The sequence below is a fragment of the Carassius gibelio genome, chromosome B8, assembly GCF_023724105.1.
Source record: "Carassius gibelio isolate Cgi1373 ecotype wild population from Czech Republic chromosome B8, carGib1.2-hapl.c, whole genome shotgun sequence".
Classification (NCBI taxonomy): Eukaryota; Metazoa; Chordata; class Actinopteri; order Cypriniformes; family Cyprinidae; genus Carassius; species Carassius gibelio.
Window position 1 is genome coordinate 19,414,799 of NC_068403.1, and position 17,824 is coordinate 19,432,622.

General features: G+C 36.8%; 1 protein-coding gene across 1 annotated transcript; it reads left to right on the forward strand.

Moving 5' to 3' along the window:
* Positions 1 to 599: 599 nt before the first annotated feature.
* On the forward strand, positions 600 to 14,379 carry LOC127963685 (docking protein 1). The gene is made up of 6 exons (XM_052563727.1): positions 600 to 763; positions 2,749 to 2,880; positions 3,345 to 3,512; positions 5,655 to 5,757; positions 11,686 to 11,861; positions 12,504 to 14,379. The coding sequence occupies exons 1-6, from the start codon at positions 704 to 706 to the stop codon at positions 13,500 to 13,502; spliced, it is 1,638 nt and encodes a 545-aa protein (XP_052419687.1). The 5' UTR covers positions 600 to 703; the 3' UTR covers positions 13,503 to 14,379.
* The last annotated feature ends 3,445 nt before the right edge of the window (positions 14,380 to 17,824 follow it).

The following is a 17,824-nucleotide window of genomic DNA, read 5'->3' on the forward strand; positions in this document are numbered from 1 at the left end:
CTTCTCACAGGCATGCACCTCATTTTCTTCAGAAAATATTTGGGACATACTTCTGTTTGATTCTGAACAACTAAATGCAGACTTCCTTTGGAAAAATGGGTTTGTTTGTAGGCCTGACAGCTGTGTTACATTAATGTTGCAATCCAAAAAGCAGAGTCCTAATATAGAACTGCCATTTGGTCGTTATTACATGATGGTTAAATACATTTATTCAAATACATTTTATATTACAGTTCTTTACAAATTGTATACTATCAATACACACACACACACACACACACACACACACACATATTGCAATTTACTGCTTAAATTCTCAACAAAATAATATGAGAGATAATTTGGATATGCTCAGGCCTCATGTAATGATGCAAAATAATGCACAATGAATATAATTTGCCTAATTTCCTGAGTTTAAACAGTTTGCGATGTTTTTCATTTTAAAGTACAATGCTACTTCCTTTCATTTAAGTCAAAATAACTTAAGGAAACCCATGATCTTGAGTAATCATTGTGGCTTTGGCTCTTACAGATGCTCTTGCACAGCTCTACAAAGAAGTGTAAACTCTTTTGGGCTATACAGGAAGTAGATATGGCGGAACTTGGAGAAGCTGTTTGCGTCACAAGCAATTTTAGCAGAAGTAGCATGATACATTAGATGAGACAGTCTTAAGGAGCTGGGTCGGAGACAAGACCGAGAGAAATGGAGGAGGATATTAGAAAGAAGGGGATGCTGTATTTACAACAGCAGCGGTTTGGGAAGGTAAGACAGAATGTGCTTTACTCACCAGGGGGCTTATATCAATCAACAAGCATGTTCTTTTTACGGTAATGGTCTGGAACTACTGCCATAGAACAAAATGAAGGCTGTACTAAAAATACTTATTTGGCCTGACTGTAGGTCGTAGATGCTCCATTTCACAAATTACGGCAAAATAGTGAAATCCATGAATAGTGTAAAAAACACTTTTGATGGATGTTGTCTAATTTTTATTTTATCTCAAATAATTGCAGAATGTTTTGTTGCAAAAAGCGACTGGACAGTTCACCCTTTTTTAGTTCCTGTATAACACCTAGAATTTTGCTTGCGTTTGTCTGTAATATTGCAGGGCAGCTGTATTAAAATCAGTTGAGAACCTTTATAATACTGACAACCACCAAAAAACACAGGTGGTCAAGAAAAAAGCCACATGTACAGTAGAATCACAGCTCGCATTACAATGACCTTCCCCACAAGATGAAGTATATTATAATATTGAAGGTACACACAGTGTTGTTATGCACACAACTATATTTGAACTCAAGTGAATGAAAAAGAAAAAAACTGCACTATAAATTTGTGTGCAGCTTGCTGGGCTTATGAATTTCAGTTAGCAGCCTTCACATTTCTTAATTTAAACCACATTTTTGTCACCAAATGCTCCATATGTGTTGAGCTATTACAATAAGAGAGGAATTCATGAATCATATTAAGCTCGCTGGCAGTGTCATGAACAGCTTCCTGAACTGTGAACGTGATCCACTTTAACTTGTCCATATTCTCATTTAAAATCATTTTCACTTCATTTTGATTGATGCCGCTGATAATATTGTTGGTTCCGCCATATGGGACTGCAGTAGAGGAATAGCCTGTTGGCATATTTTCGAGGACTTATGGGCCGCTGGAGTCCATTAAAGTGGGCTAATGTTAGCAATAGGATCAGGGCTGTCTCTTTAGGAAACCACGAGGAGTGTGTTGCATCTGTAAGAGATTATGTGCTGTTTGAGGCCATGAATCTCTCTGAGATGGTAGGTAATGTCCGTACCAGCGAGATTCTTTAAACTTATTACGGGTATTTCCTGACTGAGGAATCTCACACTTTAAATGCTATCAGTTGATGCTCACATGATCCAACCATCCTTAGGAATAGGTTCTCATCTCATCTTAATCGGCATTCTACATGTGTTTCTTATTGACGTGTGCACTTTTTTCCCATTGGACTATTTAGTGACTTTTACTTTAAAAATCATTATGAGAAGATTTTTACATGAACCACTTCCCCTTTTAAGGTCAAAGACAAGTACAAAGTTATTGTAATATCGCTGACATTATGAAAATGTAGTTTTACTATGGGAAAGAGTGGGGTAAAGTTTGTCGTTGGGAAAGATATCTCACCCCTTTAATCTATCTTTTTGTCAGTTAACCAGAAGGGATCATCATATGTGATTTATAATAGATGCATGTAAGTTTAAGAAACACTGTTTTTGCATGTCAAAGTCAATTTTCTACATACCAGAAAAAAAAAAAAAAAAACATATTATGTATATATATCACACACACACACACATATATGTATATATATATATATATATATATATAAAAAATGTATGTATATATGTCTGTGTGTGTGTGTGTGTATGTTTTAAACATATACACAGTAATTTAATATTGTGCATAAAAGTGAGATTATAAAACAGGATGAATAATAAAATTTTGGGGGAAAACAAGTTTGAAATGTAAATCGTACAACTCAGTTATTCAGCCTACCCTTCAATATATGAGGTTTTGTCCCAAGATGATATTTTATAGCTCTAATATGATTTACAGATGTTAGGTGGTTTCCTCTAATGTTTTATATCAGACATCATTAAATAAAATAAGGTCCATTCACTTTATATCTTATTGGTGTGCATGCCTAGAGGACAATGCAAATCAAAAATTGTGACAGTTTACATGACTTTCAGCAATTTATCTTCTCTCGGTTTCAGAAATGGCGTAAGGTCTGGTCCGTGCTGTACCGAGAGAGCTCCTGCTCCATCTCTCGCCTCGAGTTTTTTGAGTTTAAAGAGGGAGCTGGCAACAATCTGGAGAAAGCCAGCCGCAAACAGGAAAACAAAAAGGTGAGCAAGACACCGTGCAGCTCAGATTGGCTCAAGTGAAAACATGACAAATGAGATGTGGCGTAGATCACAGATGTTCCACGGTACATGAACAATCAAACTCGATAAGGGGTCATGCACATGGTGTATGTGTGGGCGGACATGTACAAACTATTTGCAGGAGGTGCCATTATATCTGTTCCCATTTCTGCTATATAATATGACAACCCCCCCCTCCCCCCCAAAAAAGTAAGATTTTCATAAAAAAATCTATCTTTTGAAATGAATGCATATGGAGAATGATCAGTTAATACATCATACAACCCTCACAATTTTCAAATCTGGACATCTTGCAGTATATGAAAATGCTGATGTGTAGTTATGCTTGTTGCCAAACATTTCAAAACAAATTGGGGGGAAAATTTTTTTTTTTTTAAACGGTTTTCTTTTTTTTAATCATAATTTTTGTGTTTTTTATATTATAGGTGATAAAAATGAATGACTGCATTCGTGTTTCGGAGGTTGAATTTGAAGGCTGTCCACGGGATTGTGGACCTTTTTTGGTGGAGACAACTGAAAAGACATTTATTTTCGCTGTTGAGATTGCTGAACTTGAGGACTGGATCCAGAAGCTGTGTGAAATCGCCTTTCCGGTATTTAACACCGTTTAACACAGTGTTTCACATTGCTTTTGCCTTTTTTTCTGTTTTGGAATATTGTGGTGCAACAACTCATTTGACACCTGATTGCAAAAGTGTATAGCGGTTATATCAAAGTTTCCAGGTTTGGTCCTGTCTTTTGTTCCAGGCTTTGTAACCGCAGCTTGTGTTTTTGAAGCTCCTGTTGCATGCCAGTTTTACAGACATTTGTTTACTCCTGCCATCAGCTAAGACTATAGAGGTTGTCTTTGCTGAAAGCTTGACAGAGGCTTATGCTAAAATTTCTGCATATGTGAGGATTCAAATTGCAGCCGCTTGCCAAGGTTGTTTTTGTCATCTCAGCAGATGTAAAAGCCCTTCAAAGCTGATGAGAAACTTGCTTGCGTGACTCATGGAGCTTCTCATGCTGCTCTAGTTGTGCAAAAAAAGAGCCTCTGTTTCCATTGAATCTGTTTTTTTTTTCTATCTTTAAAGAAGGGAAGCTGTTTTCATGTCTCATTGTACCATTTATATTGTGTCGTGAGTAACGGTTATAGTTCAAATAAAGGAAGTAACTGTCAAGTAACATTGACTTAATGGATGTTAGAGGTACGTAAGCTCTTCAGACGGTTGCAACATGTAGAGTGTCACTCTTGCCCTGTTTTGGCCATGGTTTAAGTAAATGCTTTGTGACATTATGGGCTAAGAAGTATGTTCAGAGTAAAAGGGCCTGTACCCAAAGACGACCACCTTATGACAGCTTCTCTAATTAAAACTTCTCCTCATTTTAACACTTCAGCAGTACCTATAGTGGTTTGACCTCACACCCTTTTGATATAGCTAACACTCTTTTATTAAATTCTTCTCTTTAGTTTCATATCCTCATGACCCACACTTCAACACCTTCTGAAATAGATGTGAGTGGTTCCTAAGTGCTTTTGGTCCCTAGATATGGCTGGATTTCCTCCTGTGGGTATTGCCTGCCAGCAGGAATTGTGCACCTTTCAGAATTGAATTGAGATTGCCCTTAAAACTCCTAATCAACTATACCGCCTTTCAGCAAGATTGAATGAAAGTTGAAGTTGAAGGAAAATTGATGGATGGATGAATAGATATTGTATTTAGATACTGTAGATGGAGAGACAGACAAAGCTCAGCTCAGCTCTGTGTGCCAGATGAGAAATTGGCTTCTCTTTGATTGGAAAACCAATCATGTCTGTAGCACAACAAATGTGAGACGAGTTACACACCAAACTCTCAAACTTCAGCTTAGAGGTTTGTTCAGATCCCCACACCTCAGAATGAGAAACGGCAAGAGTGATGCTGGCCAGATATGGAACTGAATCATTCAGCTATGGATTTGAATATATTGGCATAGACCAATGGTAATGTTGAAATTACGTACAGTCTGATGTCTCAGAATCCTCCAGCTTTTAGCTTCTGCCTGAAAAAGGCTGCTGTCTTTTAGAATTTGAAACTGGAGTGTTGCTACAGAAAGCCAACAGTAGAAGCTGTGTTGAGGCTGTTGAATGAGGAACGCTGTGGAATGGAAGAGCTTGATGTCATGCACTGGGGGAAATGAATACGGCTTTATGTTGAGAAGGACTGTTGTGCAACATAATATGATCACTTTGGCTCAGTTTTGGAGAGCATTTGTTGGCTCAGAATGTGGTTCCTCAACAAAGGCCATTTGTCCAAAGTCTTGCGGTGAAGTAAAACAGCATTTCAGCTGGTGCAAAAAAAAAAAATAAAGAAGTGCAAAGAGAATTTCCTTCGCACATACCACTGAAAATGACACTTGCTGGTAGAGCACTAACAGTGTGAAAAAGACTGTATTTCGCTGTTTTAACTATAATTGTGCTGTAACTGCAGTGAGTGTTTTATCTATCTAATCTATCTAATATAGATTTGTATTCTAAAAATGTATTTAAAAGTGTATATATAAAATGTTATGTAAATGATGTAAATATAATTTAATTTACCAACACATTTTTACCCATTTTAAATATATAAATGTATATTTATGTGTGTTTATTTATTTTATTTTGCAGTGTGGTTGTTGTTATAGGCTTAGTAGATCAACATAGTAAGCCAAACTGCGTTTTTTAAAGTTTGTGTTGTGTGTTATAAACTGCTGAATGTTTTGGTTCATTATAGATGAGCTGGACAGAGAGAGGAACAGTGAGAGGAAACAGTTTACAAGCTGAATCTGATGACGTCACGATGGCCGACAACACTCTCTACTGCAGCAGAGAAACTGGTAAGGAAGTGTACAGTGTATACAGAACCATACAATTACAGAAAAATCATCCCAGAACCATTGTTATGAATGCATGCATATGAGGAGCATATGTGGAGGTTTTGATGGATGAGCAGGTTTCAGAGATCTGGTAAAGTGTTTTAGAAACGTCCCGGACAGTTACTGCCAGTTTCTGTGAAAAATAGACTCATGGCAGGAGTAGAGGTAGATACTAACCGTCTCTACAAAGCTGACCAGCTTTTGCTGAGATAGGCTGACACCTCTAGTTAATTTTGTGCTGTGAAAATATTGTAAACCAACAGCTAACTTCTTCATTCCTCTGTTACGTAGTGGAAAGTTGTGGCTCATCTTTGTTCTCTTGTGGTGGAAAAAAAAAAATATCACAAGTGTCCGCCTTGTTTGCAGATTGACCACTATCTGTATAAACGTGTAATATCCTGCTGTTCTCAAAGATTGTTCGGTGCCCCGTTTGACTTCCTTTTCATCCAATTTTTATTTTTATGTCTTCATTAATGATGGGTAAGTGCTGTTTTTTGTACTGTTCTTTGTAACACTGGATACTTTCATTTCATCTGATCTTTCAACGTCATCAAATGTTGCAGTGTTTTAGAACATTATTTTGGGAGCGTAGTTGGGCTCTTTTGCAATTGTGAAATAATGATAGCAGCCGTGTGTATTTCTTAACAGACCACGCACATATTTTCTCGTTCAGACGTTCTTGTACGTCAAAGCCGTATCTGATATCATCAATCAAATCCTGATCTATTTAAAAAAGTTGCCATATTTGAGAATGTAAACGCATGTACAGTTAATACAGATAACTCTGCATTGGAATTCTGGGATAAAAAATATATTAAATACAAACACACATTTATTTATTTTATTTATTTATTTATTTATTTATTTTTTTCAATTTTGAAAACAGTTGTGCTCATTAATATATATTTTTTTTGGAGACTGTTATGCATTTTTGGGGGGATTCTTTGATGAATACAAAGATAATAAGAACACAATCCCTGTATATATATATATATATATATATATATATATATATATATATATATATATATATATATATATTACATCACATACAAATTTCAAATTTTTATTATTTTAATTACTTTATATTCCTTGCAATGATATTTTCATGTAAATTATAAGCATTTTCATTAATGATTCCAACCTTTCATCTTCAAAGAATGTTCACACTAATGGAGGAATACATTTTTTTTATTAATATAAAATGCCTCAGTTTAAGTAGTTTTTGCATGAATCCGTTTTGAACTCTCTGCGTTGTCTTCAGACTTGGTACATGTTTCTTCTTCCATCTGTTAATTTACATTGAGCAAATTGAAAAAGCGGCGAACAGACTTTTAAACAAATGCACAAACACAAAATAACCAAAACACATCCCCAAAGATGGAAAAGAAAGATAGAAGTCCTCCGTGGACATGTTTCACATTGTGGCTTTCAGCAGTAAGATGACAGTCAAGAGAAGTGGAAGCACAAAAAACCCTCAGTGAGGCAGCACAGGTGCCAGGCAATCTGCCCCAGCCAGTCGAACTTCACCGGGCATTTGAACACAGCCCTGACTGTTTAATCAAGGGCGATTATGTTCCTATATTTGCCCCGCATTCAGAAATGGCATTTAAATGATCTCATTACGCTAATTGACTTTTTTCAGTCTGCAAAAGTTGGCCCATATGTCTGTGTGAGCTTCAGCATTCTGTTGCTTTCTTTCCCCTCTGCAATGTGTCGGGCTTAGGGGAGTTTCACATTCAGACGGTTTATCAAATCCATCTGTTTCAATTTAAATATCAGAAGGCCTTGTTCTGTCAAGCGACAGCAGGGTAACAGGGTGTGCGAGGAATTCAGCGATCAGAGGGGAACTGTAAGGCTGTAAAACTACTGCGTGTTTACAGCACATACAGATATTTTTCACCAGGATGCAACGTTTTTACAACCAAAACAAAATTGTCAATGAATCAAACCATATGGGGAAATTAGTGATGCAAAAAATCTATAAACCACATCAAATTGCAGCAGATCACATAGTATATGAAGCCACATGACAGATTCAAAAACAGTAGTGTTAGGAGGTCAGAAAAGCATCAGTCATCTTGACTCCGCAAAGTCACTTCTGAATCTCCAAGTTATCGCTCGACAGAATAAAATTACACTAGTTCAAAAAGATTTTTTGAAAGTCTCTTATGATCAGCAAGGCTGCTTCTATTTGAACAAAAATACAGTAAAATATTGTGAAATATTATTTACATTTAAAATACTTATGACATATTTAAAATGTAATTAATCAGTCATTACTCCAGTCTTCAGTGTCACATGATTCGTCAGAAATCATTTTAATATGCTGATTTGCTGCTCAAGAAACATTTCATAGTATTTCTTAAAATAAAGTGCAAAAGAACATCTTTTATTTGAAATAGAAATATTGTGTAACATTATAAATGTCTGTCATTTAATTTAATGTATCCATAATATAGGATACATAATAAAAAAAATACTGTCCCCAAACCAATTAGAAAAAATATCAGTCAGTGTCACAAATGGTTACTTTGCATTCAAAATGATGTAAAAACTTTGACTTGATAAATCAAGAAAGGATATTTTGTGACTAAAACACTACATTTGGAAGAGATGAGTGTTTCTCTAGCTGATTGTAACCTCATGCTTGACCAGATAGTGAGCTCCTGTTAGCCAAATTGATCAGATGCCAAATCCTCTGTTTATGCTCTAACGCAGCAGGGCCAGAGCTGTGCATATTAGACTGAAAGAGCTCTCAGACTTTCAGACCTCATTCTATTCATGTCTACATGAAATGCACTGTTTGCATCAAATGTACCTTTTACGATTTTACAACTTCCTGAACACAACACACACCTGGGGGGAGAAAGTGTGAGCATGTGTTATGCAAATAAGGTAATGTGGAAAGTAAGTGTATAGGGGGGGGTTATGACCACAAAACAGTTGCTGTGAATTTGGTGCATTGCCAAATGTAGCGCAATAGTAAGAGAACCTTGCATTTGAAACTTACCGCTTGTCAATTGCTCACTGACAACAGGATGTAAATATGGAAATGAGTCTCATTTTTACACTAGTCTGAATATAGTGTGGCTTTTTTGTTGTTGTTGTTTTTTTGTTGCAGGAAGTGCCATTCTTTCATTTGATGAGAGGTGGTTTTAGAGAGGTGATTTAATTTTAGAGAGGTGATTTTGGCTGTTGTTTCTATTCTAAAAGCTTCAAACAGAAGTTAGCATAGTCTCTGCAAAGACACACTTCCTCTCAGTAAAGTCTGTCTGTGGCTGGAGGAGCCATGTTTCAAACGAAAAAAAAAAAGATACCTCCAAACCACATCGCAGCCTTTGTCTCTCTCTCTCTCTTTCTTCCCCTTTCTGGTACGATTACTGGAACAATTCTGAAAAAGAAATTCTCTAAACTATTACATTGCATGGCCTCAAGCAATGACATGCACAACTGCACCTCGCGTCACGAGGACGAGCCCCAGCTCCAGGTCCTCTGCTGATCCTCTTCCGCTCACTCTCCTTAGTGTTGTTTCCTCTCTTGTCTATACTAACCAAAAATACAGTAACATACAGTAACATGAACAAATGAATTGACAAAACGTTATACAAACATGCAAATAGGTGTTAATTCCTGGCTTATCATTTTAAACTACTGTACAAAACTATTAAAGACATGTTTTTTTAGTTGAAATAGAGCTGAAATAATATATATATATATATATATATATATATATTTCTTCTTGAAAGCAATTGTGGAAAGCATGGAAAGCATTTCCCCCCTGGGATTAATAAAGTTCTTTGAATTGAATTGAACTGAATTGAATTTCAGTTCATTTTTGTGACAGGCTTCCTTAATTCACAGAAAGTAAACTCAAATGGCAGCAAGTGACATCCTATTATTTTTCTTTATTTTTGAAAAGGCACAATGTTTGGTTTTCATTGTGAGTGTACACAAATAAAAGCAGACCTTTTACAGTGATTATTTTTAATAATACAAGTGTTTAAAGTTGATTCTGCTGGTGTAAGGAAACAGTTGAAGTGATGCCGGTGCGCACATGCACATGCACATACACACAAAACACATCAGTTCCAGCCATAGGGTCAACTGGCCGCTAGAGGCTGGCTGCAAAAGGGAGTAAATACCATAGACTCCCCGTGTTAAAATGTACAAATATACAGCCTGGTTCAAATAAATTTTTGACCTTCATGACAACTGTGAGGGCGGTGAATTTTTTTTATAACTCATCCGTTAAAATTATATTAAGCCTTAAAGTTCTGCATAATTAACGGCGTGGCCACTTGAGTGACAGGTGGACTGAGCTGCTCCCACAACCGTCGCACTAGTTGGGCGTGGTTTCAGTAACCAGCTCCTGCCTTTTTGCCCTTTTTCGATTATCCGGGAATGATGGACGGTGAGGCACTACCAAGATGGCGACGGGCCGCATCCACCCACTTTTGGCTTCAAAAACATTCTTCCGAAACCTATGGGTGACATCACAGACACTACGTCCATGTTTTTATACAGGCTATGGTTGGAACACGACTGGAACACAAAGCCTAAAATGAACATAATAAATAATAGTTTAGCATTCAGATACATTACATCGCAAATATGGAAATATTATGGAATATTTGGATTTGTGCCGAATAAGATAGGTAGGATACACGAGCACAAAGCTCCATTGATTGAGGGTGAATAGACCGTATTCGTCGTAAGGTCTCATGCACCGAATCGAGATGCCCGTAATGTGATGGTTCGCTATGAATACATGTATCGTCCCACATTTACTAACTAATATTAATATATCGCTTGTTTTTTTTTATAATGCCTTTAACATATGTTTTTGGAAAAAAAAATGTACTACATGCTTTTCACAATATTTATAGATTTTGTTAATTCTTGTTCCAGACCAACACTTTAAAAAAAAAAAAAAAAAAAATAATGTATGAAAAATTCAGCTATTTCAATGTATAAATTCATCTTTTAATATAATAGTCCACTATATTATGTAAAAATTGTAAATGTCCTGAAAATGCTTGACAAAAATGAAACATTTTTATTGTATTTTAGATATTGTTTATTTTATTTTTAATTCTGAAGGATTATAATGAACTAAAATATTTCCAAATAAATGTAACTATACAGACTTTGAGAAACATCCACATTTGCATTAAATTTATGCAAAGCCTGAAATAATAGCCCACTGTTATGGGTCGACTGTTTTTGGACTGAATGACGTGCAGAAAAATCTCTTTCTGACACTTCACCTCAGGAAATTAATAGAGTTCCATCACCCATGTCTGCTTCATGCGGAAAAAAACATCTGCATGGTGAGCCCTTTAATAGACAATCCCTCTGGAGCAGCAGCAGAATCCTGTGCCCTGCAGTTCAGCGGTAACGAACAGGGTGTTGACCTTTCTTAACCGAGAACATCTAATAAGATGCTTGTTTCCCAGCAGTGCATGTGTAAATCTGTACACTTGTGTAAAAAAAATATATATATTTCGTACATTTCACATCAAAATAAATCTGTTTTGAATTATTGTACATATGTGAGAATGACCTCTGACATGTACCATCTGCTTCCAAAAAGAGTTGAATCCAGTAAATTCATACACCGAGAAAACCTAAATATTACAGAATTTATTACATAGTTACAGATTTTTATGATTATAGATCCCCATTTGTGTTTTGTCCATCAGATGTAGTTTCTAATTAGAATTTGTAAAAATGTTTAAAAGATATAACACTCATAAGCCTCCAGAGGGCCACAAGTGAGCTGAATCTACTATTATTTTTCATCTGAAAAAGTGTCAAGTGGTTGATATATGTTGTGTTCTTTTGGCACATTGTTTATGTAAAGCTTTTCCTTCCTGTTGTCTTCAGCAATGAAAGACTTTAAGGTGACGGTGAGGCGTACAGAGGCTTCTGAGAGATGTGGCCTGAAAGGAACAGTGCTGTTACGGACTGATTTTGATAGCCTCCTTCTGAAGGAACCGAAGATGGGAGAGGTTCTCTACTCCTGGCCCTACCGCTTCCTCCGCAGGTTCGGACGAGACAAGGTATGGTTTTGACAGTGATCTGCAGTCCTTCAGTTAATGCTAGTGAGGTGTGTGCTCTCTGTCACAGTAGAGTGATGGGGATATTGATCTGTAAAAAGACGTAGTTATTTGAATTATATGTTATTGTAATATCCAGACTCCCTTGTGGAAAAAAAAAAAGTTTAGGAATGTCCGTAAGTAAATCATAAGGATATTTAGTAAAGATCATGTTCCATGAACATATTTTGTACCGTAAATGAATCAAAACTGAATATTTGATTAGTAATGCACAGTGATGAGGACGTCATTTGAACAATTTCGGACTAAAGGCAATTTTCTCAATATTTTTTAATTCCATTTGCCATTTTACATTAACTCTTTTTTTCCATGTCAAGTGAGCGTAAAAACCTTTTTCAGAATTATGAAAAAAAAAATGTTTTTAATAATAAATATTTTGTTTCTGATGCAATCCTTCAAAATGTGCAGGCTTAGCTACCATTTTATTGTGTTTTCAAACTAATAAATTCAGCCTTGGTCCTCATAAGAGAGATTTTTCAAAAACATTTACAAAATCATAATGACCCCGAACTTTTGGATGGTATTCTTCATGCATTGTTTTTTACTACTTACTACTAATTAAATGTATAATTTCTCAACAAACAGGCAACTTTCTCCTTTGAGGCTGGGCGAAGATGCGACTCGGGGGAAGGCAACTTTGAGTTCGACACAAAGCAAGGAAACAATATCTTCCAATCTGTTGAGGCCGCCATCAATCTACAAAGAGCCAATATACCTCAGAAGCAGATATCAGGTGGGGAGCGAGATACTGTGCCCCCTTCAACTAAAATGAGAGCTGTGGCAGAAGATGCATGTATCTACAGTGTGGTGACTGAGGGAGTAATCAGAGATGGATCCAAACAGCCTCAGATCCCTCAGCAAACCAGACTTGAAGCCAATGCAGAGAAACTTCTGACCGGAGTCAAGAGCCTGACCCTGGACACCAGGCCTGCACCACGAAAGAGCCAGGTCAAGAACTTCCGCAGCTGTCCTTTGGTAAACAGTGAGGATGAGATGTATTCCCGGGCCATGGCCCCTGATCCAGATCGGGGAAGTCCAGGGGAGAAAAGAGAACCAAAAGACCAAGGTTCCACATTCTCCAACTCTGAGTACTCTGACTACTCACTGCCCTTTGACAACATTGCCAAGAATGTTTTGGGAGACATTTTGTCTGCATCAAACCCTCCACCCATGTTCGTAGAACCCAGTGGTGAAAATGACAAGAAAGGCAATATAGAAAACACAGAACCACTTTATGACATTATAGATGAAACTGCAATCAGAAACCGTTTCTCAAACAAAAAAACACATCCTTACAAAAAAATGGAGCACATTTATGATGAACCAGAGGGTTGTGGTGTGGCTCCAAGTGTGCCTCCGTCACTCTATGATGAACCAGAGGAGGTCAAAGGTCACGCTTGGAAGATGTTAGGCACAGTAATGGATCCGAGTGGTCATGAGTACCCATACAATGCTTCTGCCGACGACTATGCAGTTCCTAAACCTCCCAGGAGGGCCTTGCTCTCAAAGCAGAAGGACAATGAGGAAGAGGACAGTTCCCCCTATGATAACATTATGGTGAAAGGAGTGCAAAAGAATAACTAAGGACTGCTTCAGAATCTACAAAGGACAATGAAGTAAAATATAAGTGAGTGTGCGAATGAATGAATGAAATATTTAATCAGTTAATACGCAGAAATTGGATAATAGTCATCAGAGTGCTTTACTGTTCTTTAAAAAGCTGTGATCTGCATCGCGTATCATTATGTTGGTCAAGATGATTGACAGTTCAATTCCTCTTTGCGGGGTGAATCAATGTAGCCCCGACTTTTACCAAATGCGCAAAAATTGCTCTGTAACTGTTTTGTCATTATTTCAATCACAGACACACACTTAGTAAATTAGCCTTGTTTTAGAACATTTTTATTTGTAGCCATTATTTGTAGTGTTATTAACATTGCGCTATATTGATCATGTAAATGTTTATTCTTCAGATGATGGTAAAGTGTGAAATAATCGCTGTTTATTCAAACAAGCACAATTTTGGCTGTTTAAGTGCACCCATAATCTATAATCATCTAATTGCACTAAAATAGCCATATGTAGTGAATAACCTTTAAGTGCAAACACTCCTGTTTTGTGTAAATTAGGCTAATTATAGACAACACCTTATTCCAGCGCTATAAACATTGCATTATCTTGATCAGGGCCCGTATTCACAAAACATTTATTTTACCACTAAGAGTTCTCCTAAGTAGCAGTAAAAAATTTATCTAAGAGTTTTCTCTTAAAACCTATTCACAAAGCTGCTGAGACAAACTTTTAGAGAGAAAGGGCGGGGTTGATCTCGTTGCCATGGATGATGTCAGCTTGCTTACTGTCTATGCCCAGTCTCTGTCAGAGATTTATGCATAGATTATTGATGAGTGCAATATTATGTTGCCATATTTAAATAAAGGTTTAAAAAAAAAACAAAAAAAAACTGCTAATTGCAACATTCAAATAAAGATTTTAAAATGCAGGCTACATGTCACTAATTAAACAAGTATGTTTTCAGCTGATTGTCAGCCTTTTGCATTTGTGTTTCTCATAATTGGGGAATATGCATATTAACAGCCAGGGGGAAGTCGTGGCCTAATGGTTAGAGATTTGGATCGGTAATCCAAAGGATGCAAGTTCGAGTCTCGGGCCTGCAGGAATTGTAGGAGTGGGAGTGAATGTTCAGCACTCTCTCCACCCTCAGTACCACGAATGAGGTGCCCCTGAGCAAGGCACTGAACCTCCAACTGCTCCACGGGTGCCACAGCATAAATAGCTGCCCACTGCTCCGGGTGTGTGTTTACTGTGTGTGTGTGTGTGTGTGTGTGTGTGTGTGTGCACTTGGATCTGTTAAATGCAGAGCATGAATTTCAAGTATGGGTCACCATACTTGGCTGTAACTCATGTCACTTTAACTTTTTTTTTTTTATTAACATAGTGGAATAATCATAGATGATAGTAAGGCATGCAAATGTAAAAACAAAAAACAAACTGGACACAAGCACAGCTGTTACTTCTTGCCCTGGTGGTTAATGAAAACAAGAATATAATCAAAGGGAAATTTGGAGTTAGGATAACCTCTTCAACCTAAGGTGTTATCTTTTTAAAAGCTGATTATCATCAAATGTTTCTTAAATGTTTATATTCTTTGGCAGATTGCCACCAACAGCCATTTTAGGATAGTTTGTGGCTTGGTCTTAGTGACTTGGGAGTCCTCTTCACTGCTCCTAATGTTTCACAGATTTAGGAGCTTATTATTATTAGTTTTAGTTTTAAACCAATCTGTGAAACACTATTAGTGCAAAAATTTAGGAATCCTAAATTAAGGACTGACCCGCCTTTTAATTTTTAAGATTTCCCCCTAAATTGCTGAGTTATGAGCTACTTTTAGCTTTAAGATGTTGTGAATATGGGTCCAGGTGAACATTTATTGGTTAAAACTTTTATTATATTATTTTATTATATAGAGCACACTCATGGATTTGAAAAACAATAATATATAATGACGGAAATCCAGTTGAACCAGTAAAAACTAAACTAAACTAAACCAATAATTAAATAATTAAACATAAATGTGTGACAAGTGGGGCGGGGCCGAGGGCCGTGGGAACGAGGAGCGAGGCCGGTGGAGTGATTGGAGATGAGTGACACCTGCTCGACCCACCGGGCACAAAATGTTATGTTTTAAAGTGCCTAATTTTATTGCCCCTTTTATGCAAATTAGGCTCATAGACTGCACCTACTTCATAACCTGCATCACTATTTGCCATTGTAATCATCGGCGCATTATATGAATCGTTTATTCATCAAAATGGATTTCTTAAGACAAGCCCTCTGTTGCCTTTTTGACGATCTCCTGCAATCCAATTTAACAAGTAGCTAAATGTGCTAAAATAGCAATGCACAGTTAATTTGAAAATTAAAAAATAAAAACTGAGTGCAAGCGTGCTTTTTTTACATAATTTAGGCTCATTATAGACTTTACCTTTTTAACAAATTTGCCAGTAGAGTTAAGATTGCGTTAACCAGTTTAGTTTAGCCAGTTGCTACCTGCACTAAAGTAGCAATGCGCAGTGAATATTATTATTATTTTTTTAATTCATGTCTCCTTACTATAGGTTCAATAATGACATATTTTAATCACAAAACTTTCACATTTTCAAGAAACAGTTGAGGTGTCTGAATCTGTGAAATATAGCAGAATGTTGTAGTCTGCTTAGAACCAACCCTTTAAATTCTTTGAACATGTTTGCACTTAACTGATTTGCATAACCACGACAGCTAAAACAGCGCTATAAGCAAGCACAGTGCATTCTTAGTGAGTTCCCCATTAAGTGTCCGAATAACACACAAGCGTATCTACCATGACCTTCACTATACACAAAGGCGAAGTTGATTTTATCCGGTTGTAAATCAAAGAGTAATTTATCTTCGGTTGAACACAGGGCTCTAATAGCCCTTCTTCTCTGTCTTTTTCTGGACTGTGATGAGAGCTCACAAAGGTAATGAAAGTCCTGCTGCAGATCTCTCCCAAAATGGACGGCGCCCATCATCTTATCCTCTGCTCGCTAATGATAGACAAGGGAGTTCCGTCGAGTGTCATTGTACTATTGAGGCCAGACTGTGACTTTCCCTCTCAAAGGCTTCCTATTTTGAGGAACACATGAATAATAATAACTTGACTTGCAGAGGGAAACTGGGGCACTGTTAGGATGCTGCTGGGCTCCCTGCCTGCCACGGTTCATGAGCCCCACACAGTCTTGAGACTTTTAAAAGTCTGAAAACACTTTACAGCTCTTATCAATTCAGTTTCTTTACTCTTTCAGAGCATTCCAGAAATATGAACTGCATTGCATAGGATGTGAATGGATTTTGATGTATTTTACTGTACACTGACCATGTTTTAAATGCACACAGCATATTGTTATTGTTGTAATTAGAATGGATATGGTTCAAAACATACGTGAGGGCAATTCAAAGCTATCTGCTGCCATCAGACTGAAGAGAGATGTGGTGGCAATCTGCTACTGGAACATTTTAGCATAGTTTTGCAACTCATTAAAGGAGTAAACTGGTACAGACTTAAGACGTCATTACAATACACACCGATGAACTTATTACAGCTTTGGGAGTCTTGTGCGAAATGAGCTCTGCATGAAAATGCTGAAAAAAGATGAAAGCTTTGCTAAGCACTGACTCTGTAGCCTAGTTCCGTGTGTAAAATAGGTTGTTGAACAGCAGGGGGCACTCTTTCTCCTCAGTAGGGAGCCAAAACACTAAGGATAGGGTCATGATGTGAGTCGTTGTGAGAGAGTCGAAAGCTTCAAGGGTGTTGATTTTTTGTTAATAAAAAATATTTTCTCTCTTATTGTTGCACAGAAATCGACTTGGAGTATTCAGTGAAATGCTTGAAATTATTAATGGAATAAAAAAATCTACTAAAATGTGCTTGGTGTTCCTTTACTGAACAAATAAGAGTGCTGCAAGCTTATTTTAGGTGGAAACCATGAGCCTCATGCCAAGTTATGTTTCATGCCCACGATTTCTTTGAACCAGATTTGACACTAAGGCAACACGAGTCTAATGTAGAAACTCTGAGAATAGATATTACAGATTTTTTTTCTTCTCCCAGATGTAAAGTGATACAACACCATGACAGTGTCTACAATAAGATCTATAATACCTGTATGTGTGATGTGTGTGTGTGTGTAAATATATATATATATATATATATATATATATATATATATATATATATATATATATATATATATATATATATATATATATATAAAACAATATTAAAAAATACATGTTAGACATATCATAAAGATCAAAACATCTGTTTTTCTTGTGTCTTTATAACCCGCCGGTGTGGCATAGGGGAA

What these genes read in the sequence shown, in the direction of transcription:
- LOC127963685 (XM_052563727.1), top strand. Translation starts at nt 704, where the DNA reads ATGGAGGAGGATATTAGAAAGAAGGGGATGCTGTATTTACAACAGCAG. An exon ending in TGTGTGAAATCGCCTTTCCG is followed by an intron (nt 3,513 to 5,654) that starts GTATTTAACACC and finishes GGTTCATTATAG; the next exon opens with ATGAGCTGGACAGAGAGAGG. An exon ending in GCAGGTTCGGACGAGACAAG is followed by an intron (nt 11,862 to 12,503) that starts GTATGGTTTTGA and finishes CTCAACAAACAG; the next exon opens with GCAACTTTCTCCTTTGAGGC.